Source organism: Corvus moneduloides, chromosome 1 (genome assembly GCF_009650955.1).
Source record: "Corvus moneduloides isolate bCorMon1 chromosome 1, bCorMon1.pri, whole genome shotgun sequence".
NCBI lineage: Eukaryota > Metazoa > Chordata > Aves > Passeriformes > Corvidae > Corvus > Corvus moneduloides.
The window spans coordinates 49,663,908-49,687,268 of NC_045476.1; the positions used below are offsets into that span (position 1 = coordinate 49,663,908).

General features: G+C 39.8%; 1 protein-coding gene across 1 annotated transcript; it reads left to right on the forward strand.

The window, feature by feature from the left end:
* C1H7orf31 (chromosome 1 C7orf31 homolog) lies at positions 1–20,807 on the forward strand. The gene is given in 12 exon segments (XM_032104312.1): positions 1–58; positions 61–154; positions 3,664–3,802; positions 6,489–6,645; positions 8,613–8,685; positions 13,649–13,678; positions 14,769–14,947; positions 17,516–17,635; positions 17,859–17,948; positions 19,980–20,082; positions 20,299–20,734; positions 20,736–20,807. Coding segments are annotated over 12 exon segments (1,551 nt in total).
* Positions 20,808–23,361: the final 2,554 nt, after the last annotated feature.

Consider the following 23,361-nt stretch of genomic DNA (forward strand, 5'->3'; position numbering starts at 1 on the left):
ATGATGCTACCACATAACCTGCCCCAACACTACCAAGAAAATGAGGGACCTGAAGTCCTACAAGAACCTTCCATTCGAATGTAGTACTAACTCCATTTCAAATTTCTGCTTGGGCAACTGTCTCAAAAGACAGGCAAGAACAGAACTTGTACAGGTAAATTATTCCATTAGAAGTATTTGATACCAATTTAGTGTTATTGAAAGTATTTTCTCATTATATTTTATGTTTTTCTGGCAAGACACATTTTTTTTCTTTTTGCTTTAATGAAATAGAATATCTTCTACTTTGTGCAATAGTCTGTCAGTTCCCCAGGAAATATGTTCATTACAGCTGAAAGGAGGACTGTTAAAATAAATTATACTGTGGCCTTAGCATTCAAAATCTCCTGAAATAATTCTCATAAAGAATAAAATGAACATGTATATTGCATTTCTAATTTGGAAAAAATGAGCATATTTCACAAATCAATCACCAACATTTATCATCGTACCTACTCCTATTTTAAACCTTTTTTTTTCTCCTAGATTACAGGTTGATCTATAATTACTGAAATAAACTTTTAAATTAAAATTTAAAATTACAGGAAGCTTGCATTTTGCTTTCATAATCACCAATGTGTAATCAGGAAGTTTCAAGAATCAATGTGTTTTCACTGTATTTTGAGGGCTTAATTATACAATTAGCTGGAGGGCAGGATATGGCAGAATTCCTGCAGTTTTTAAAGGTCTGGAAAGCTGAACTTACATGCTGCTTGGCACTCATGACAATTTTTTATTTAAACTAAATTTGTATTTTTTCCATACATAACAGATTACAGAGTGAACCTCAAGTCCTCCAGTGTTCTTTCATTTGAGATTTTATCTCTATTGTTAGTAAAATCACGTCTTAGTTTCTATCTTTCTGACAGACTTCTGGTTTACTACTGTTGATAACTTCTTCCATTACTTGTAATGTCTCCTATCCAACATCTGAATTCCAGTCAGAGTACTTTGGATTATCACGCTTGTCAAACCGTGTCTTGATGCCTCCCACTTACATATCTGCCCTGAGGCAAGTTTTTGTGGTATTCCTTGCATTGCAGGAATTTGGTGAATTTCCATCTGCACTCTTAACTATTAATAGGCTTGGAAGTTTACTGAATTATAGAACCGATCTAAATTTTAATGAATATACAGAAAATAATCACGTTAGCTACACAGGATATCCAGCAAAAGGAAAAATTAAGCAGTGCAACAGCAAAGCATCTTTCAGATGACAACTATGTTAGACCCAGCTCTAAAACACAAACATGAAATACACATAGCAAAGTTGTAGCATTCTCTTCTCTGTGACCAGGAAAATCTCTATTGTAACACAGGTAGTAAGCTACATTTTTCTGCTACTGTAAACACACACTCACATGAACTCACAAGCCATACCTGAAAAGAAGATGGCTGCATGTTTTACAATATCATACATGTTTTTAAAATGTTGCGTTTTTTCCTAGTCACATAAATACAAATAAATAAGTAAATAAATAAATAAATAAATAGAACAGTTGTTCTCAGCTTTTAAAAATAATGCATGAATTAATTTTATTACATTATTTTCTAGGACTAGAGCATTTGTTACCAATATTTGCATAGCTAGATTGTGCCCCTGATTAAACAGAAGCATGTACATATATTTGAATAATGCTAGGTTGTATATATATATATACAAACAAGGTATCCTATGTATTTTACCCTATGATCAGATAGTCAGATTCAGCATTGATATACTAAGATTATGGGTGTAGTTATTTATAGGTTTATTGGGAAACAGTTAATAAATACGAATTCAGCCAATCCCACTCCAAAAAAAATTCAATGAATTCCAAATCTCTATGTTGCTCAGTGACTATGTCATCTGGCATGTATTGTGGTCTTCAGGAGAAGATGTGTAGAGTGAAACAGTGGGTGCTGAGAATCAGAGGTGCAGAAAAAATACATTTCAGGTGCTCTTTACTTTGGATTAAGGGTCCATTTGTGGCTGTGGTGCCTTCCTGGTGTATTTCTGGAACACATCTTTCAGATAATTACATCCATAAGGAACCCAGTTCATGTACTCCAAGACCAAAGCACTGAAAAACAGAGACCACTGGGAGATTCATGTCAAAAGTGGAGTCCTGGATTAAAATCCCAGTATGAATAAGAGCTCTCCTTCCAAGACCTTCTCGAAGCTGTTGGCAGCACACACCCTCAGATGTGCTGGTTTCATGTACTGATCAAATCAGTTACTGGAGGCCTTCACAAGCTCATAATTTAAGACACTGCATTCTTACACTCTGGTTTGAGCTCTGCATGACATACAAAACAAATCTGAAGGGAAGAAATGCAACTTTTTAATAATAAAGAAGGCACTACCAAACTGATGTTCTGATCCCAGAACATTAGTTTTTTGGTGGTGTGGGTTTTTCTCAGAAGAAAAGAGCCAGAAAGCTGGAAGTTGTCTGTCAGAATTCAGAATAAATCTACAATTGTGGAAGTTAGAAATGCTAATAGTCTCTATTAAATCATTGACTATCGTGCTGAGACTCTTAAGGATTGTTCACAATAGACATTTTAAAAATATGTTCACCTTAGCCCTTTTTTGATAATCTCTGGGTTGAGACATTTTTTAATGTGTCGTTGAGATCTCAAATATCACTGAATCAACATTGGCTATAAATATTTTTTTGGGAGAAGGAGACTTGTAAATATTTTGAGTTTAACATAGTCCTGTTTCAGCTGAATAGACGATCACACCTTCGTATGCAATGCTTCTCTTTTATGTCTAAGGTAAAGTGGTTGTTCTGCAACTTAGTAGTCTATAGATAGCAGCCAACAGGAATGATTTATTAATGTTTCCAGTGAGAGTTGGCTTAATGAATACAAACATCACAGCCACATAGGTGACTTGGCATCTGCCTGACTACTTTCAGAATGGGGGTGAAACTTTAGATAGAACTTGTAAATGAATGCTTGAGTTCCTTCAGAAACATAAAACCAGAGAAGTTTTCTGATAATCTATGGCACATCAGATTCTTATTTTGGTTCATCATACACATCAAACTGCTGGATTTCAAATGACACCAATGTATGGAAACGTACAGGGTACCCTCAGCCTCTAGCAGGTCCATGTGAGTGCCTAGCACAGCTTTCACTCAGTATGAACTACAGTGACTAAACAATAACATTTCTCACCCCTCTCTAGAGATGGAGAGGGGAAGTTTTCAAAGGTAGCAATAACAGATTCTGAAATCAGTGGGAATTAGATGCTAAAGCTTCCATCTGTGCTACTGCATATATTTGCTGCCCGTATGCTACTTACGTAGTACTGAAAGGAGAGTGCAGGTACGTATGTGCTGGCAGCTGAGACTCAATTACACTGCAAGATGCACCTGCTGCATGTATCTATTGCCTTCTTTCTTCCTCTCACTGATCAAAACATAATTGACTTGATCCAACCTTCATTAACCAATTGCCAATCACTGTTGTACTAACCTCTCCTGGTGACAGCTCATCCTAATAGCATTAGCCAGAATAAGCTGAATAAGTCAGAGTCATGAAAATAGAGCCAAGTCGTCATTGTTTAAAAGACTTCAGGTAACCATCACTGTTGCTGCTGTCAAAAGACGTTTTGTTGGGGTTTTTTTTTTTCAGACATAAAGAGTTCGGGGAATTCCTTAATTGCTGCAAGCTTCCCTGAGGAGCAGACAGGAAGCATGGAGGAATTGCTCTACGTGTACTGCCAGAAGACAACCAAGCAAAGGAAAAGGACCTCCATGTACCTTTGTTACAGGTTAGCTCTTGATAACACAGAGGGAGGCATGTTTCCAGTCTTTGAGTCATGTTTAACTCTTTGGCATTCTAGCCTGCATCTTCCATTGCTGTTGTCCAGGAAAGACTGCAGGACTGAAGGCTATCCTTGGACTTTTCTGAATCACCCTTAAGCAGCATGTCCTGCTTCCAAAGCTTTCCTGTAAGTCAGTAATGGTGATCTGAATGCTGCATGAGTGTCTGAACAACAGAGATTTGGCATCATCATTTGCCTATCTTTCAGTTAGCCAGTCAACCTTATGGTAGTAGAGAAGACCCTCAGCCAACATAGGCTAGACATCTACTTTTCACAGTCAAAATGTTTAAGTGAAGTGCTTTTATCAAGAAAAGAACCAGGCAGCGAAATGGTTGGATAGAAATTTAGACTGACAAGTACAAATATCTGCATTCCAAAAATGGGCACTTGTAGTGGTTTGGTCCAAAATACTCATTACTGTTTATCTTCTGTGAGATAAGAAGTAGGAGAAATGCAAAGCAGGCACCAAACTTGAAAGAATATAAAGAAGTTTATTAACAGACCTAAAAGAGGAAAGAAAAAAAATTATACCACCTTCAGAACTCTCCTCCTCCCCCCACCTTCCTCCCTTCTCCCACCGCCAATGTGAAAAGACAACCCTTAAGATGTTCAGTCTGTTTACCACTTCCATAATAACCTTGTTCAGTCCATTTAGAAAGAGAAGTCTCTTCTTGCTTGTGCTATGAAAACAGTATCACAATGAGACAGCCACCCACTTCCAAATATTGTTCAGTCCATTTAGGAAGAGGAGTCTCTCTGCCTGCATGTGAGTCCCTTCCCCTGACTTGCAGCTTGTTCAAGGTCACACACAGATAGCAATTGGTTTTCCCGCGTTCGAGGGTCCACTCTTGAAGTTTTTTGGGGTACAATTTTAAGGTTGAGCCGTTCAGAAACAAAAACAGAGGCCCTTCTCCTTCCCTGGGAGCAAAGGGTCTTCCTCATCTTCATTGCTAGGACTATCTCTGGGAGCATCTCTAGGAACTGAGGTCTTCTCCTTTCCCATTTGGAGCAAAAGTCCTCATCTGGTTCATCTCTAGGGACTGAGGTTTTCTCCTTTGCCATTTGGAGCAAAAGTCCTCATCTGGTTCATCTCTCCCTGTCCAAACTTCTCATGAAATTACAGCTGCGTCAGCATCTGCCTATCTCAGTGCAGGTGCTTTTGCTCACGAGTTGAACACTCCACCCCCCATATCTTCATGGAATTACAACGGGATACTCTGATATATCATAGCTTCACAACAGAATTTCAGCTTTAAGCATCCCCTCTCTCTCTTCCCTCAGGTTTTCAGCTCTTCACAGCACTAAAAGGGTTAATCTCACCTCGGCCTTGCAGCTTTGCAGCTGGAATGTTGAATTTTTCTTATCGAAGTGGAGAGGGGGGAGAGCCGAGCCGCTCCGGCTGCCCACGGCAAGGCAGTGGGGGGGAGGGTTCCATGGCTGGAATAGGTCCATAGACTCCAGGATGGCCGTGGCCCGGCCCGGCCTGGCCCAAGCAGGGCCTGGCCGGGCCCGCTGGCCCCCACACGGGGCCCGCAGCCACCTGTCCCAGCGCCGGAAACGAGAGAGAGCTTGGAGGGGGAGTTTGCCTATTCTTAAATGTGGATCACAGAGGCGGTCACAACTTTAAGTGGCTTAGAGAATTGTTCATATTCAAACTGGCCAGCTGATAGGTTCTATCAGTTCCCAGAGGAAACTGTAAGCACCCCTTAGCAAGGACATCCCTTCTGGGACTATGCTTGCTAACCTATGACAGCACTTTAAGCTTTTATTCTTTTCACAATGCCCTGAATATTAATGTGGAAATATATTGGTACTCAGAAATCTCCACACGGTATTTTGCTGAAACACTTGTAGTTCTAAATTTCTACTTATTTTTTGCCCATCATTTGATAATTATTTACTGTTGGCTGTTGTCCCAAACACCCTTCCTGAGCTTAAAGATTTAACTTTTGGCCTAATTTACAGCATACACAAATGCCATATGCATAAACATGAAAAGTCAGTGCTCAGCTTTTTCAGAAAGATGTTGTAAAAGAAGCAATATGTCTAGACAGATGAGGAGCTGTTGGGGAATGATTTTGGAATTAGGGCTCCTTTTCCTAGACTCTTACCACAGTCCATTTCTTCTTTAAAATATACTGGGGTAGGTGCCGCTTCCACTGAAACCAGTTACAAGACTTCTTTTTCTTCATGACAGCATAACTTAAAAAAAAAAAAAAATAAGACTGGCTAACTGAAAGATAGGTAAATGACGATGCCAAATCTCTGTTGTTCAGACACTCATGCAGCATTCAGATCACCATTACTGACTTACAGGAAAGCTTTGGAAGCAGGACATGCTGCTTAAGGGTGATTCAGAAAAGTCCAAGGATAGCCTTCAGTCCTGCAGTCTTTCCTGGACAACAGCAATGGAAGATGCAGGCTAGAATGCCAAAGAGTTAAAACATGATTCAAAGACTGGAAATGTGCCTCCCTCTGTGTTATCAAGAGCTAATCTTTTTGTGAAATGATCATAGAATATCTCAAGTTGGAAGGGACCCTTATGGATCACCAACTCCCTGCTTCTCACAGGACTATCTAACACTAAACCATGACCACGAGCATTGTCCAGACACTCCTGGAACTCTGACAGACTTGGTGCCATGATCACTCCCCTGGGGTGTCTGTTCCAGTGACTGGTCACCCGCACAGTGGAGAACCTTTTCCAAATATCCATCCTGAACTTTCCCTGATGGACCTTCATGCCATTCCCTCATGTCCTATCACTGGTCACCAGAAAGAGGAGAGAGGTGAGCAGCACCTCCCACTCCACTGCCCCCCTTGAGGAAGGTGTAGACTGTGTGGAGGTCACTCCTCAGCCTTCTCCCAGCTGAACAAACCAAGTGACCTCAGCCGCTCCTTGTAAGTCTTGCCCTCGAGCCTTTCATCATCTTGGTCCCCTCCTCAGGGCACACTCTGATAGTTTGATGTCCTTCCTACATTAAGGCACCCAAGCAGCACAGAGTGCTCGAGGTGGGGCTGCAGCGGTGCAGAGCAGGGCGGGACTGCCCTCGAGTCACTGCCCTCGCTTGGCTCACTGCACTGTGCTGGGTGCACCCCGGCACACAGCGGGCCCTTTCAGCTGCCACGGCACACTATTGACTCACGTACAGCTCGCCATCAACCCAAACACCACATCTCTTTCCCCAGGGCTGCTCTCCAGCTTCTCATCCCCGAATTTGTACTTATAACCGGTTACCCTATCCCAGGGGGAGAGTCCAGCACTTGCTCTTGTTAAATGATGCTGATGGGACTTCCATACCAAAACCATGGCAAGGTGCTGTGATCCCAGTGATAGGACTGGTGCAAGAATGTATAACAAGCTTGAAACAAGAATTTTCATTGCTCTTGTGTTTGTCTTTTCTGAATCCCTTGGATTATTTGTTGTCCAGGCAGAGTAGTGTAGAGCCCCTAACTAATCCAACTGAATCCCACTCCAAAGGAAAGAAGATGTCTAGAAACAAACCTTCCCTTTTCCACAGGGTGGAAATTGCCTAGGCGGCAGGTAGTCTATGTCTCTACATTCCTACCCTCACATTGCAAGCCAGAAGAGATTTTGGCCAACTCAGGCATAGTACTTCATGAGCAAGTAGATGAGTCATAGCAACAACTCGTCCCATTTCAGAAAGCCAACACAGCAGTCAGAACGGGAGAAGAGGTTTGCAAGCTACTTCATAAACCTACGTTAATGACATCTATTTGCTGTTTGTCTTAGACAACTCTCACAGTAAAATATTACTGCAGGAGAGTTGTTCAGAGCATGCACAGGTACCCACAATCCTGATGGTGCTACTCTGGAGCAAAAGAGAGTAGCCTTTCCTCCATACTAAGTTCCTGTAAAACACAGACAACAGGCAAGCAACAGAGCTACGGTAACCCCAATAGCAACAGTTTCTCTGATCTCAATGAAACCTACCAGAGATACAGGCTAGATATTAATTAAAAGCTTACTCTAGTGCAAATAATTATAGAGTAAAAAGCTGAAGTGGGCAAGATGCAAATTAAGTATTTTTGTGTTTGTGCCTCTGATAGTACTGGCACAAAGTTCAGTGAGGAAAGTATAAACCTAAATAGATATGTTTATAATGAAATCGGTAAATAAAACTTCAGGACATATCCACAGTGAGAATTAATTAAACTGTAAGGCTTTTTCTAATGCCAGGAAAATCTTACTGGCTATGGTTGATCTTGTCACCTGCATTTCCATCATTTTCACACCCTCATTCGCTCTCTGCTGTTGGTTTTGGTTTTTGGTATGGATCTCTCCAGATTCTTGTCAGTGAAAACCATCATACAGTTTGGCTGGATTCTGTGAGCCCTTTGGCATCAGAAGGAGCTGAAAGCGATCCCCACAGTGTAGAAATAACTCCTTATAGGGTAAGAAGTTGGAGCCTGTACCCATTTGAGGCATTCCCACAGCTCCTGTTGAGTGTTAGGTGTTTGTGGTAAGGAACTGTAAGAGTCAGGCTTTCACAGGGGGAAATGCTCAGCATTCTCAGGAACTTTAAAGTCAGGCATGGGTGCCCAGCACTTCTCAAAATCCAGCCCTCCATGATGTAGGTTTTGAAACATGGGATAATTTCCACACCGGCAGCATCTATGAGTTTTGATATTAGCAGTCCCCTGAGAAATCAAGACAAAATCATACCAATTTATTTGGATTTTTATAAGGAAATCGAGCATAAGCTTTATATATTTATGTGTTTTCTTTGCACAGAAGCCTTCCTAATGAACAATACAATGCCACTCAGCTGGGAAAAAAAAAGTGATGTGTGTATGAATGATGACCTGTAAGTTTAAATTTTCCATTAACCATATTGTAATGTATGTAATTTTCCATTAACCATATAACTACATATTGTGAATGTAGTGAATATAGCAGCAAACTGAATATTCATTCTACTCTAATGATATGAAGTATAGCTATGATATGAAATCAAAGGGCCATGTTCTGTAAAAATGGATTAGTTAGTAACAAAGGACAGCAAACACAGTTGGGAAGGAAATTCAGAATACAGCATTGTGCCACTTCAGTTCAAGTAGCTCTTCAACAAGGATCTCTGAATTTGCTTTATATGTTGCCTATATTTATCAACTAGTAGTACCGAAAATATTAGCCTTTCTACTAGTTAGAATCCAGAGCAAACTGAAGTAACTGAAGTAACCATGACACCATATGTATTTCAGTACTTTTTTCTCATACATATTTATATATATGTATTTTTGGAGGAGGCTTTTCAAGAATATTTTCCTCATTGGTGCTGCTCAAGACGTATTTGAATTTGAATGCGGTGGGAGTTTTGCAATCCAACGTTTTGCCACTTGATGGCACTAGCAAAACACTTAAACTTGATCAAACTACTGAGCTTTTAGATTAAGGTAGTTTGAAGCATAGATGCAAATACTTCAAAAGGAGAAAATAAACAACCTCTTATATCAGCATTGATAACTTAAGTGTATTAGAAACCTGAGAAAAATTCTGTGATGATTTCGCAGTTAACTTCACAGGGCTGTGAGGTGCATTCCTTGTGACAGTTGCTCACCAGAATGGATCATCCAGGTAGAGGATGAGGAAGAGATCACAGCACCTTTCTGCGGATGTTCTTCCTTAAAAGAAAGGAACCAGGGTCTGCTGTGACTCTATGCCCTTGTACCAGCTATATAAGGAGGAAGGAGACTTTACAGGAGTAGATCAAACTCTGCCCGCATACATACTGAAAAGTACATAACCTTGGACTCTGAGTATTTGACCAATAGATCATTAAAATGCTTTCTCCATTATTATGCACTCACATCTTAACCTGAAATATGCTGGGTCTGTAAAAACATTTTCATTTGTCCTAGTTTAAGCATTTTCTTTCTCTATAATATTCTACTTTCTTCATCTTTAAAAGATCTTTAAATTGAAGGAAAGAATATATCCTTTAAAATAAAAAGTGAAAAACACACACAGAAGTCTTCCACATTCATAGTCCAAGGTCTTTCAGAGCAAATATTCTTCCTGCCATCAGGAACTATTAAATGGTGACAGCTACATGGAACCTTTCCTGAAAAATGTACTCTGAGTGGTGCTAAGCATACCTACCTGGGAGCTATTAACACTCAGTTTATTTACCTTTTAGCCTGTGAAGGCTCCTTTGAGCCATTACTGTCTTTGGTGGGAAATGAATTACAAGGTATTTGCAATAACTCTTTACACTTTCATGGACCAACAATGCCTTTACCGTAAGGATGAACACTATCTATCCTTGTGCAGTTTTGCACTAGAATCAATCAGTGACCGTGCAGATGTGCTTTGCTAAGTGCACTGGCACTGGGTCACACACATATGCCCTCCCACTCAAATGTACTGCAGAAAAGTAGTTGCCTCCTCGCTTCTATAGGTGTAATGGGTCCTCAAGTTCCCATCAAACAAGACCACAAAAATTGGGAAAGGCCTTGAAAAAAACCACCCTTCAGCCACTGCCAAGAGCCTTAGTTACACACACACATCAGGTTAGACCATTGGCAGCTGTCCTTCCACTGACAAGCCACACCAATAAGGTTTCCAGTGTGTTTAGTGACAGCACAGAATGAATGAAAATAGTCTTTTTTTTTTTTTGTCTCATGGGTTCTAATATGGTTTTGCTGTTTATCATGCCACAGAGTATTTATATTCCTCTGGCTGTCTCCCAGCTCCTTGACCCGTGGTGGTTCCCAGACCTCAGATTCCTGACCAAGCAGGTTTTAAGGTTAGGCAAGGTAAGTGATCGCCTCTCTCTGCAAGAATAAAAGGCGGCAGAGAAAGTCAATTTACACATCTGAAACAATTTATTCTCCAGTTGTAATTTCCTTTCTGTTAAAATTGGCAAGAGTGATACATCTGATTCTCTTAATAATTTACAGAATACATGGGAAAGTAACAGGAAAGAGAAGCAAAATGTTCTCTGATCTGGAAAAGAAGGTGAAGGTCATGAGGCTCCCCATGCTTCATCACCTTCAGGCTAAAACCACACTTGAGAAAAGAAACAGATCTTTAGAGGCCCCTAGCATGTGTCAGAGAATTGAAAAGTAGTACTAAAGTGGGAGACCCTCATGAAGGTCACACGGGTTCCAATGTGTCTCTTATTACTATTACTGAGCAAGTGCATCTCTCCACCTAATGCTCTGACATCATGAGGGAAGCTACAGAACTTCTGCACAGAAGCCAAACTCTCCATAAGGATACTCTCTCTCATGTGAAACTTGATTTATGCCTATTCTATCAAAAAGTATTTGAAGAGTGCCCACAGTGCAGTCATTGCTAGGGAGATGGGATGGCATTCATCTGGACAACTCCCTGGATTCGTTCTGGGCCTTTCCAAGCTGGAAGCATAAATCCCTCCACCATGAGCTTTGACTTCTTTTCAATAGACAGACAGACTCCATATGCTCTATAGACTGAACATAAAGGAGCAGGTAACACAATACTGAGCAACTGTTTCTTGTGTGATACTGGCACACTCCAGCAAAATTCTATGAGAACTCTGGTGAAAACACCTCAGTGCCAAATTTTAAAAAACTATTATTATCTTACTTCCTTGCCTGAAAAAGCTTTCTTCCTTCTCTTCTGCCACCCATTCTGGGTGGCTTCAGGCTTGATTTAAAAATATAACAAATATTCTAAACAACTGTCTACCCTTAAAAATGCAAAACTTTGCTGGCTGTTACAACCTGAGCTCACAAACTTCTCTAAATCATGGAAGTCATGAAAATGCATGTTCATCCTTATTTTATTGCTGCCTTAAGTTTAGATGTTAAAATGAAAAGTGATCTACAATGGTAGTTAAGTAGTTCTGCCATGCCAGAGCTCAAAGCACATTGACTGTCCTTATTTATGTGTATGTGTATCAGCAATATGTCCAATTATTGCAGTGAAAAATGTAGTAAGTCACACTGTAACACAACAAAATGGATATTGAAAATACTTCTTAGTATTTCTTTTCAATTCACATTCTATTACAATAATATAACTGTAACAGAATGTGAATTGAAAAGAAACTTCAAGAAGTATTCTTCACATCTACAGCACCAGTAGACATACACCAGTTCTAACTGTAGAAATGGAAAATCAATTAGAATTATCCATAGAATAAACTTTCAAAGATTGCTGGTCTGTAAGTACGACATTTCTATAAAGGCTTCCCATTATTAAGACAGACATGAAGTTTGAATCAGAGTCCCAGTTTGTTATAAAGGTAACAATATACAAATGGTTGCCAGAATTCAACACCTTAAGTCCTGTTATCTTTGTAGCGTCACACATTAAAAGTAGATCTTTTGTTCAGCTCAGTTGAGGTATGAGTAATTCTGGCATAGCAATTTGTGAGATATCACACCTCATGTTAATTGCAGCGAGCCCCATAGCATCACAGCACAGATTTCACAATGAAGTTGTGCATGTTGTTTCAGAATGTGTGAATAACATTGATCTGGCAGTTGAAGTTTATGTTTAAAACACCCATGTTAATATGCAGAGAAATAAGTACAGGACTGTATTTAAACTCTTTGAGTGAAGGGACATATTTCCTCTTTGTAACCATGCAACACCTATCTTTATGGAGACTAATTCAATGATGGAGTGGCCCAGCTGCACCCTGAGTCACAGATGACTTGAAAAGAGCTCGGGTGCAGCTCCCAAGTCACAGCTATGTCATTAACCAGGCTACTGAACAAACCCCAGCCATGTGAGGAAAAGAGTTCCCACAGGAACTGCCACAGCTGAAATGATGGAGTCCCTGCAGGGCCTATGAACATCCCAACAGTTCTGTGTCCTCAAGGTGAGCAAGGGGAGGAGCCCTGAGTAGTTACCATTATCTCCTGCTTGGAAATGAATCTGGGACATCCCTCTTTTCATTGAGGAAAAAATGGGGTTTTAGCAATACGCAGATTTTGGTATACAGCTGGAAGAAACAAGAAACCTTGTGTGACAATGTACAAATAATAAAGCTTAAAAAAAGGCTATCATCTGACATCCTCTACCCATTTACCATAAAGACCCTTTGAAGCAAGGCCTGGTAGACAAGCCTTTCTAATGAAAGGCACAAGATTTTGGAGCTCTCAGTGAATGACTTAGATTAGCCCAGTAATACTGTACTTCAGGCATTTCTTTTATATTTTATTATACCACAAAGAAAACTAAGCAAATTTATTACTTTTTCAACCTTAGATATTTTTATGACTTGGTAAAATTGCCAAGAGACTCTTAGCCAGGCTTAGTGATTAAATTATTGCCCTTTGAAGTTAGTGTTTTATCCTACTTGTCTTTAAAAAAAAATGTCTCCAAGGTAAAATATAAATAACATATTAGCATGGTATGAATAGCATGGTATTTTCTCTGCAAGCATAAACAGAGTATGTTTTTTGTTTTGCATTAATGATAAGAGGATTTTTTTTTTGCTTATTTGGTTTTTTGTACTAATACTGCATCCCATTGTTAACTAATATAGAGCTTATTACAGAAAAGTCTAAGAAGATAGATTTTTATTTTCTTCACTCTGTTTTAAAAAGACATTCCACACATCACACGTTCCTGATGTCTTTTCAGTCTTCGGCACCTGGCAACACAAAATGTTCCTCATGTAATGAGTGGTATCAGTAAGAACACTGCCTGCACTGCTTGCACATTGATTAGTCCCTAATGTATATTGACTGCACTGATTCAGATAAAGTGTGGGAGATGCAAATGAGAATAGGTTGCTTCAGGTAAGCTATTACATTTCTTCCCTAATATAGGCTTCCCAAACCACCAGACACTTTGGCTAGGTACATTTCACCTGTATCTTATCTTTCCTTAATGAAATAAAAGAGCATGTTGTTCCTCTCATAGCCATAATTGCACAGTGCAGGTTCCTTGGCAATAAGCAGCAGCAACAGCATTAGGCAGAAAAATCTCTCTCTTGAAGAAAGCATGCAATTATCAGTTTTAGAAGATTAGCAGTGTTTGCTTAGCACACACACTCCCCTAACAAATACTGATCTTGCTGACTTGCCTATGGGCTAATTGGGTTTTCTTGGCTGTGTTGTTCATGGCCTCTTTACCTAATGTAAATTAAAGTGTTTGAGAGTACCTATAAAGCACAACTTCTCTCTCATAAGGCAGATTTATGAGAGAGAAGCCTCAGAAAAGTCCGGCTTGGTAAGACCTCTTTATGTCATGATGCACAGCTTCAGGAACTGAATTAATCTGGCTCCTGTACAAGATTGTGACTCTGCTTTACACAGCAATTGGGGGAAAGTGTTTACTCTCAGTAAGCTGCTGTATGCAGTGGTGCTAAAGTTAAAAGAATCCAAACAGGGTGCTAGTCTTTCTTACTGGAATAAACGTCTGCTTTAATTTTCCTCAAATTTCATGACTCCCCTGATTTTAATAAGTCTTTAATTACTCTATCATTAAAAACTTAAAGCTGTGAAGAACGGCCACAGGAACATGGGCACTCAATGAAATCTCAGTTCTCAGTATCCCATAAAATCTCCAGTTTAGCTTTATCCCCTTCCTCCCAGAAATAAGTGTCATCTTAGAGACAAATTTTGATTACACAAGCACAAACTCAGTTACTATTAATTGTAGCTGTGCAAGAATCTAGTCCACATTTTCCTTCCCTTAAGCCACATAAAAGTAAATGAGAATCAGTATGATTGATCACGTATAAAAGCTGCAAGGGCAGCATCATTGGGAATTCTTTGCAAGGTGCAAGCAAAATGGGATTAAAGAACTAAGATAACTCCTTCTTGAATCTCACATCTCTCCCCGTTCTTGCAAAGTGTTACATTTAATCTAAAGCTCAGTGAAATGTGAAATAAGGACATTTTCTTTCTTTCTGTCCTTCTTCCTGACAACTCAAACCAACCCAAGACCACTGTGCCTACCATTTTCCCCCTCTCAGCTCTACCCTACACACAGGTACACTGTGTTCCCAAACTTCAGATCACCTGAGGGGAAAGACACTGCGATCAACGCAAGCAGTCATCAACCTTTCCATCCCAGTATCTCTAGCAAGGCTTTTAACCTGGTTGCTCTGAGGAAGACCAGAGGTAAGAAAGAACTCCATTAGTTTGTCCTTTATTCTTGGAACTTACTTAGAAACACCATGGCAGCTGTGATGCTTCTCTGCTGGAGTTTAACAGAATCTGAATTCATCAGTGGTCAGGGTAAGCACCTTGGTTTAAAATAAAGGTATATGTACTGATAGTTCCAGTCTCATGGGGGATGTCTCAGCACTGAGAATAAAAGCAACTCATGTGGCCCCCTCGTAGCCTCAGAAGCCAAGAGAGCTATTAGCACAGCTGCCATTCCCAACAAAGGCATGATGGATCACTTAGTGTGTCTGATATCTTCTGCTAGACAACTAATTTTTCACAGTCCAAAACAGGGAAAGAAAAATGAAAAAAAATTTTCAGTGGGATCAAAAAGTAGAATTTTTTGGGCCAAAGTCATGCCTGCCACCTTTGCTGAAGTCAACAGAAATACCCCTGAAATAAGAGCTGAGTGATTTAAAACATTTTATCACTACACAAATGGTAGAACAAGATCCAGAGAGAAAAATTAACTCTTCCTATCCCTTATGAAGTCTGAGATGAAACCCTAGACATTCATTATTTGCAGAACATTATGCAAGCCATCACAAGGTGTTTGTTTTTCATTTTACCCAGAAGCATTTTACCTTGAGAGTGTTTCACATAAAATACTGGAGGAAAGGGGCATGAAATTATTGTTCTGAATTGACAGGTATTTTGTTTTGGAAGATTTCAAAGATCACCTGCATGAACTCATGAGGAGCCCTTGGCAGCTACTGACTACACAGGGTTATGGGGAATTTGGGACAGGAGAAAGCCAGCACTTCTATGTGCCATGGCAGTGCTTGTCAGGAAGGGTTTGGCAGTAACTGTTTGAAACAGAAAAAGAATACGGTGGCATGGATAAGAAGCTTTTCAGGAAAGTAAAAGCTGATAATGTTAAGTGGGAGCTCAATTTGCATTAATTAGGTGCCATTCCCAGTCATCAGTACATAGCTGTACTGTTATTTATATAACTGGGTACATGAGTGATTTTTAGTGGAGTATTTGTCCATCCAAAACCAAAATCCTTCCACGGAATATGTAATGTTAGGAATAGTCACTTTTAGTCAGTTTTCACGGATCACTGGTCAGTTTAAGAAACACTAATCATGTGTGGAGGTGGACTTACAAAGCCTATTTTTGCACAACAGGAAGATCATCAGAGACCAAAATCTATTTCCAGCAAAGCTTAACAGGTTCAGAATTACCAGCTAAGGAGACAGTTACCACTGGCACTTAAGGAATACTTTAACTTCATTTGCTGTTCCCTCCATATGTTTTGACTTTCTCTGAGATTGGGACACTCCAGCTCTCATGACTGAAGGAGAAATCCCTGGTTAAATATGGATAACCCAGCCCACACTCAGGTGACTTTTACCAACAGAAGGTTGTGTTTAAAAGCTTTGTGACTTTTCCACATCTCACCTTTACAAAACTCATAGTATCTATTAAGTAATTAATGCTGGCAGCATCATTGTGAGGTAAATAAGGAAACAGAGGCAGAAAGACTGGAGAGAGAAAAAGTGGTGACAGAAACAGGGTTGGAAACTAATTGCACTGCAGTTTCATTTTTACAAGACATCTAGAAACAGTTATGCCTTATGGTGACATTAGGAGTTCAGAATGAGCTTCACAATTCATTAAGCTTTAGTGTTTGCTGTTTCTGTTTGTAAAAATCGTGCACAGAAAATGCAATAAGAATCTTCCATGCTGGTGTGTGAATCAACCCAGAGCTCCTGCAATTGGCAATGGGAAGATGGCCTTCTGCAAACACAGCTTTATCTGGTATAAGATCCAGCTCTCAGCTGCTTGTCACCACCTCTTTGCCTGAGACAATTAGATTTCCAGATCTAGTGGTGCAGATGATCATGTAGAGTTCCATAAAGATTTTATCACACATCACTGGGTTAACTTATGTTGATTAAATAGCTGATCTGGTCTAATCCCGCTGATTTTGTACCAAAAGAGTGAAGATGAGCTCTGTTGGCACATCCATCAGGTCAGTTTCCAAAGGCAAAGCAGACATTAGCAGCAGCTCACAGAAAGAAGCACTCCCACCAGCACAGCTGTCTTTATAGTGATTACTCATCTACAGCTAAAAATGCAGCTCCATCTGTCATTCTTATCAATACAGACACACTGTTTACAGATGTGGCAACGGAAACAATAAGAGGCAGTTCATTTTAAAGCAGTTTTTATAATCGTGACTACAAAAGAAAGCTTACAGCTTTCCCTGCCTACCATATGTGACTATCATGGAGAACTTGATTTCAAGTTATTTGACTTGAGTTTAGCTAAACTATGTACCTGTTGAAACTTCCACTTGAGTACTAATACTGCAGCAAATACATTTTCCCACCAGCTTTTACTTTTATTAGCATTTGCTAAACAGATAACTGAGGGAGAGGAGGGTGACCAACACATGTTATTTCAAGTCTTTAAAACAGTCTTTTCCATACAGCACATATATTTGGTTTATACCTTACCTATTTCTTCTTGTTTGTTGAAGAAAAGGGTGAAATATTTTATCCAAATCCACCCAAGATAGTGGCCCCAACCCCACTTTTAAAGAGCTCAATTATAACTTGTCTCCAAGAATAACCAATATGCTACAAAACACTGAAAGGGCTCTGGAGATCACAACATACAGTCAGGTCTTCACAGGTAAGCAATTTTTATTAAATTAATTTAGTTGGGATAGCAATGTGAGACCACAAATTGTTAGCTCCTAAATTTCTCAAAGACATTGATTTTTTTGTCATTTAGTAACAAAAGGACACATAAACTGTAAATTATCTGAGATTTTTCGGGGGAATTGTGCATTTATTCTGATTTTCCTAACCCGTAAAAATGTGTGACCATAACATATGTCTCTGATTAAGAATAGTTCCAATATATCCCCTTATCCTGGATAACTGTTATGTAACAGCAGTTTGCAGATTGACTGGAGAACTAGGTGAAGACAAGGAACTAATAAGTACTGCATTTACTAAGAATCTCACACTTCCACCACAAGTAATACTGGCAAGAGTATTATCAGACTCAGCTGGCAGAATCAAGCCTTCTCTTTGATAATACTTAAGCACAGGGGAAAGCTCACTCTAAAGCAGAGGCAAAAGTTCAGAATACTAAATCAGTCCTGACACAGCCAGTTTACAGAACTTCTGTAATGGATTAATGACTTCTTCAGGGTTTGCAGGAGGGGACGTTATTGTGATTATCTGCTTACCTTTTATCTTATCTTTTTAAGTTGGCACAAACACACAACAGCAATTCAAAAGACCTTTTACCTTGAGTAATATGAGTAACAGTGTCCATAGAATGAGTTGGCAGCTTTCATGTGAACGGGGCAGCACTGTAGAGACGGAAATGTATTGGCTACAGGTTCAGCTGCTATTACTCAGGACAGTCTCACTGAACCCACCAATTATTAGTCCCTATTGCACTGTGTATTTGGTAAGTGACTTACTGCCATTGCAGACTACTGCTTCCTTACTAACCATACCAGTATGAGTTTGCCAGAGTTTCTATGGTTTATACTCCTCCATTTGCATGAGTGATTTGCCTTTCTTCCTCCAGGGTGCATCAACAACATCAGCAGATTCTATTTTAATGCCAAGATTTACTCTTAAGAATGTATAAAACAGTACTGAAAAACTCTGTGTTTGTTGTCTTCAACACTTTTTATATTCTCTGTGACCTGTATAAAAGTGAAAAGATACTATCTGCATTAAATGCTACTCATGCAAGCAGAGCATAATATGGTCTATAAGCCAAGCAAATTAAGTTGAGAGTTGTGTTTTGCTAATGTATCATTACTTGCGATGGCTTTATATACACAGCTCTGATTGATTGTAACTGTAAGCAATTGTAACTGGCTAAGCAATTCTGCAGGTAAAACAGAAGGGACACATTCCAGCTCTGCTGGCTTTATAGCACTTCCAGGTTCAAACTGCATGGATTTACATAAAGCAGGGCAACTAAGTAAGGCGCTGTCATTTTCTTAGTTAAAGTCCAAAATGGCCCTGGATAATAAGACCCCCAAATTGTCCTGCTTTTCTTCTACTGGATTAAAACAAATCCAAGTAAGGAAATCCCTTCTGATTTACATTTTACATTTTCTGATGCATTTGCAAATTTCTGATAATTGAATCCCTGTATCTGAAATGGAAAAGCAGCCTAACGTTTTCTTCAGTGATGAAGAAAAAGAAGTTTTGCTTTATGATAATGAACACTCCAAAGAACACTTTCAACACTTTGTCTCTGGAAATAAAATCCAGACTAGCACCTTACATGACTCAAAACTGAGCAGTTTTATCGCCCTCTGGCTTCCAAAGTGTGATTGGCGGAGGCCTACCCTGGGCCATGCTGATTTACCTGAACAACACTCATCCACTTAAAGCCTACATATGTTGAATATCAAACATTCCGACTGCTCAGCACAGTAACTGCTGAAGTTCATTCTTTGGCTACAGGACTCAAATCTATGTTTGAACAGTTCCTTTGGCTCTGCACCAGTATCTGAAGCCTCAACAATGCAAATTATTCATACAGGTTAACAGCGAGCAGAGGATCAAACTGCAGTTGAGAAAGCTAAAAAGTCACATGCAAGTGAGCATCCTAAAAACCACCTGCAGCTGTTCTTAAAGAAGTTAAAAACACACTACTGCAAGTCAACATTTATACTATCATATAGTATAGACCACATGTGAGGTCTCATATGAGAAGACAGATGCTTTTAGAAGAAAGAAGAGAGCACAAGACATCTATACCCATTTCTATCTTATGCACTGGAGTGGAACAGTAAATTTTATTTTCTAAAGCATAAAGAGTGTCTCTGAGCTCCCTATATGACAGGGCCAGAAGCAAAGGTCTGGGCTGCTTCTCTTTGCCTCAGTGACCTCTAACTGCGCCTTTTCACTAGTCACAGGCAATGGTCTGCTAAAATAAGCAGTCCCTGCTAACAGACATAGATGGCAGTATAAATCCTGCTACTTTCTCCATAAAGAAAGAAACATTTATGTTGGTTTATCACAAGTGAGACCTCCTGAAGGGTGCACTGCATGCTTCCTTCAAGGTGAACATCCCCATGTATCAATTCTGCAAGAACAGTACTCCTTCAGTGTTCAGATGCCTTCACCTGTACTCAGCATTCCCACTGTTTTAACCAGCTGCTAAGCCACAGTGGTGAGTGAAATAAAAAGAGCAGCCAGCCTAGGTCAGCAGGGCAAAGTGACAGAAAGCACAGACCAGAAATGGGATGTGAGCCAAGAGCAGGACACTCTGTCTCAGACATGCTACCAGAAAGTCCCTTATCTTGCTTTGAGCCCAGCAATAAACAACCTTCTGAAAATCACTGACATGTTGCAAACAGAAGCATTGCAGAGGCAGCAGCTTTCAGGAAGGCCCAAATTTGAATCCCTTCCAAAATCTGCATGTTCACTTTCCTACAAAGACTTCAAGCCCAGATATCTGGATCAACACACAATATGGAAAAATCCAGTTAGCCTAAGTAAGCCAAGCTTACCACTGGATATAAAGTATGAGGAAAGTAGAATTTTGTTGCACAAACTTAGGCATCAAGAAACATGTCTGCCTGCATGGAGACCAGAGGATGGGCCAAGAGAGATAACACTGCCTGAATGGATCCCTAGCTGTGAAGCTCCTCAGCACCAGACAGTACTGTTGGAGCTGCAACATTCCTTTTCTAAGACAGCAGCACAGAAACATTTACATGATGCTGTAAAAGGAGAGAGAAAAACTCCTCACAGATAACACTACTGAGAGAAAGAGACACAAGTCCTGTGGTTTCAATGCTTTTTATTTCTTTAACTGACACATTCTTTTAAAAATGGAATAACAAATAAAAAGAACTTCAATACAAATTGTCTGGCCTTTCTCAGAGAACCATGATAAGTTCAAACAGTAAAGAGAAGAGCAATTAGAGTAGCCCAGGACACATGCAGGCTATTTGAGAACACCAGAAGACCTTGTCTGGGTCTAGAGGCTGTGAAAACATGACTATTCTAGACAAACACATTAATGGGATAAATACTGGTTATGGAAAGAGTTGATTCATTAAAGGCCAAATGGATTAATAAATGAGCATTACAGCCTGACTGGGAATAAACTTAGGGTAGGTATCACAGGATGATTTTTAACATTCACAGCAGGGAACTTCAGGAAGAGCTGAGGAGAGGATCAGAAAAGAGGCTGCTTCCGTTTCTGAAAGGAGCTATGACGCAGCTGCCAGCAACAGCTGGGGATCAGTTACTGACCCAATAAGGCTCTTTGCAGGCCCTCACAAACACCAAACTTCCACCTTAAAAGGATCCTCTGCTACTGTGCAGGCAGGCAAATGCCAATAAAGACAGCACTGCTACGTGCACACACAGGGACAAACATGATTCTCATGAGCCGTGGAGTCTCTTTGTCTGTGCACAGCACATTCCCAAAGTCTCCATGCTCTAAGGCTGACTGTGGCCTCTCCAAACACACATCCCTATGTCAGACTATTGTGGCTTGTGTTTCAGACTCTTGCCTCTCCTTTTTCACTCATTATCTAAAACAGAAATGTTTCAGAGAACTGAAAAGGCCACAGAGACTGTATTTAAACTGAAGGGAGGTATGGTAGAGGGAGAATGGGATTTAATAGTCCCTCCAGGGATTTGAAGGAGCTTTAAAATGAAGAAGGAAAGCTACTGAAAACATGTAATCTGCTATCAGGACTCAGGCCTAGATGGCTGAAAGTGATCAGTACAGTAGCCAGGGATTAATAATGGGCATTAACTTGGTGGTTATAAAAATAATTAAGAGCAAGAGATAAGGAAAGAACAGCTCTGCTGCCATGTTGTGGTCACAGAACTGTTTTAGATTCCTGAGAAGTGTGAACAAAAACCACCTAAACAAAACAGTCCCCAAATACAATATATTTAAATATCTTGAATAATTTTTGCAAAGATTTTTGAAAATAGGAATGCAGTGAAGGAAACCTTTGTGGAAAGCTATCTCATAACAGAATGCAAAGAATACACTTAAATTGCTATTTTCCATGTGCTGACAGATTTATGATGCTGCTACACAGATTTCAGGAACATAATACTGGAACAGCTTTTGCAGGAACAGCTCATATTGGTTCAATGCATATCTTAAGAAACTGCAGCCAAGTGGGGATTAGAGAAGCAGAAACAGCACACAGACATTCATCAGGGGTTTTTTTTAAACTCCTAATTAAATGAGGGATTATTCAGTTGTTTCCTAGAGAGAACCTGAAGAGGGAGCAAAATACCACTGTGTTTTCCATTGAGAATTTTTTCACTGCATTCTTCTAAGCTGTCCCATCAAGGAATCAGATACATTTCCCTCTCCCTTCAAGCAAATCACCAGAGTTCAGGAGACTGGCAGGATCATACCCTGAACACATGGCTCAAACAGAACCTTGCTTCCAGCTAGTCCTTATCCACTGAACTTTCCCTTACAAAAAAAGATACTAGCAAAGAATCATGGCATAAATCCCCTATGACTTTATTCATGTGTGAGATCTTCAGGAGGTCAGTCAGGACACAGTGCCCCAGCGTCGTGCTATTTTCTGTGCAAGTATTCAGAGGACAAAGGGCTCCATGGCTACCAAAAGGATATAACTAAAATGACAGGACAGGAGTCAGACACCTTATTTTCCATTAGGAGAGGATACTCACTTTCTATCCCACCTTCACACATTTCGGAAACAATGAGACTTTTAGTTGTTAAAACGGAGGTGATTTATGCATTTATTAGGACACAAGAAGAGTACAGGACAGCATCTAGAGGACTTAGCACAAAAATAACTGAGCAGCATAATAACAGATGAAATTTAAAAGTGAAGTATGAAGAAACTTACTGCAAAGAACTGCTGAAGACAACTCAACCACAAATGGGTTTTTAAATGGTTGTTACCTCCTGGATGAATGATTTTAAAATAAGTGCAGACCCCTGCCTTTTGCTCTGCTTCTAGTACAATTCAGGACAGATTAATGTTTAGCAGCAGAGAAGACAGAATATTACATTCTTTGTGTATCTTGCATTTAGTTTTGTTCAGCACACTTCCTAAGTAACAAAAAGCAAGTCTGGGAATATGACAAAGGCAAAAAGATTGACATCATTTTTTAAAAAGCCTTAGAGACATGTCCTAATAGTATAAGAAAAACATCTTCAACACCAGTAGTTTGGATTAAGTGTTCTCAGAGCTCTAAAACTCCATGCTTTAGGATTATAAAGTCATCCTCGGTAGTTTTTTATGTGTGCAAAACATCCCGCATTCAGCACTGTCAGAGAGAGGACAATCTGTTCCGTTTCAGACCAAATCTGGTCTGATAGAACACTTGACACATACTTGAAGTCAGATGTAAAAA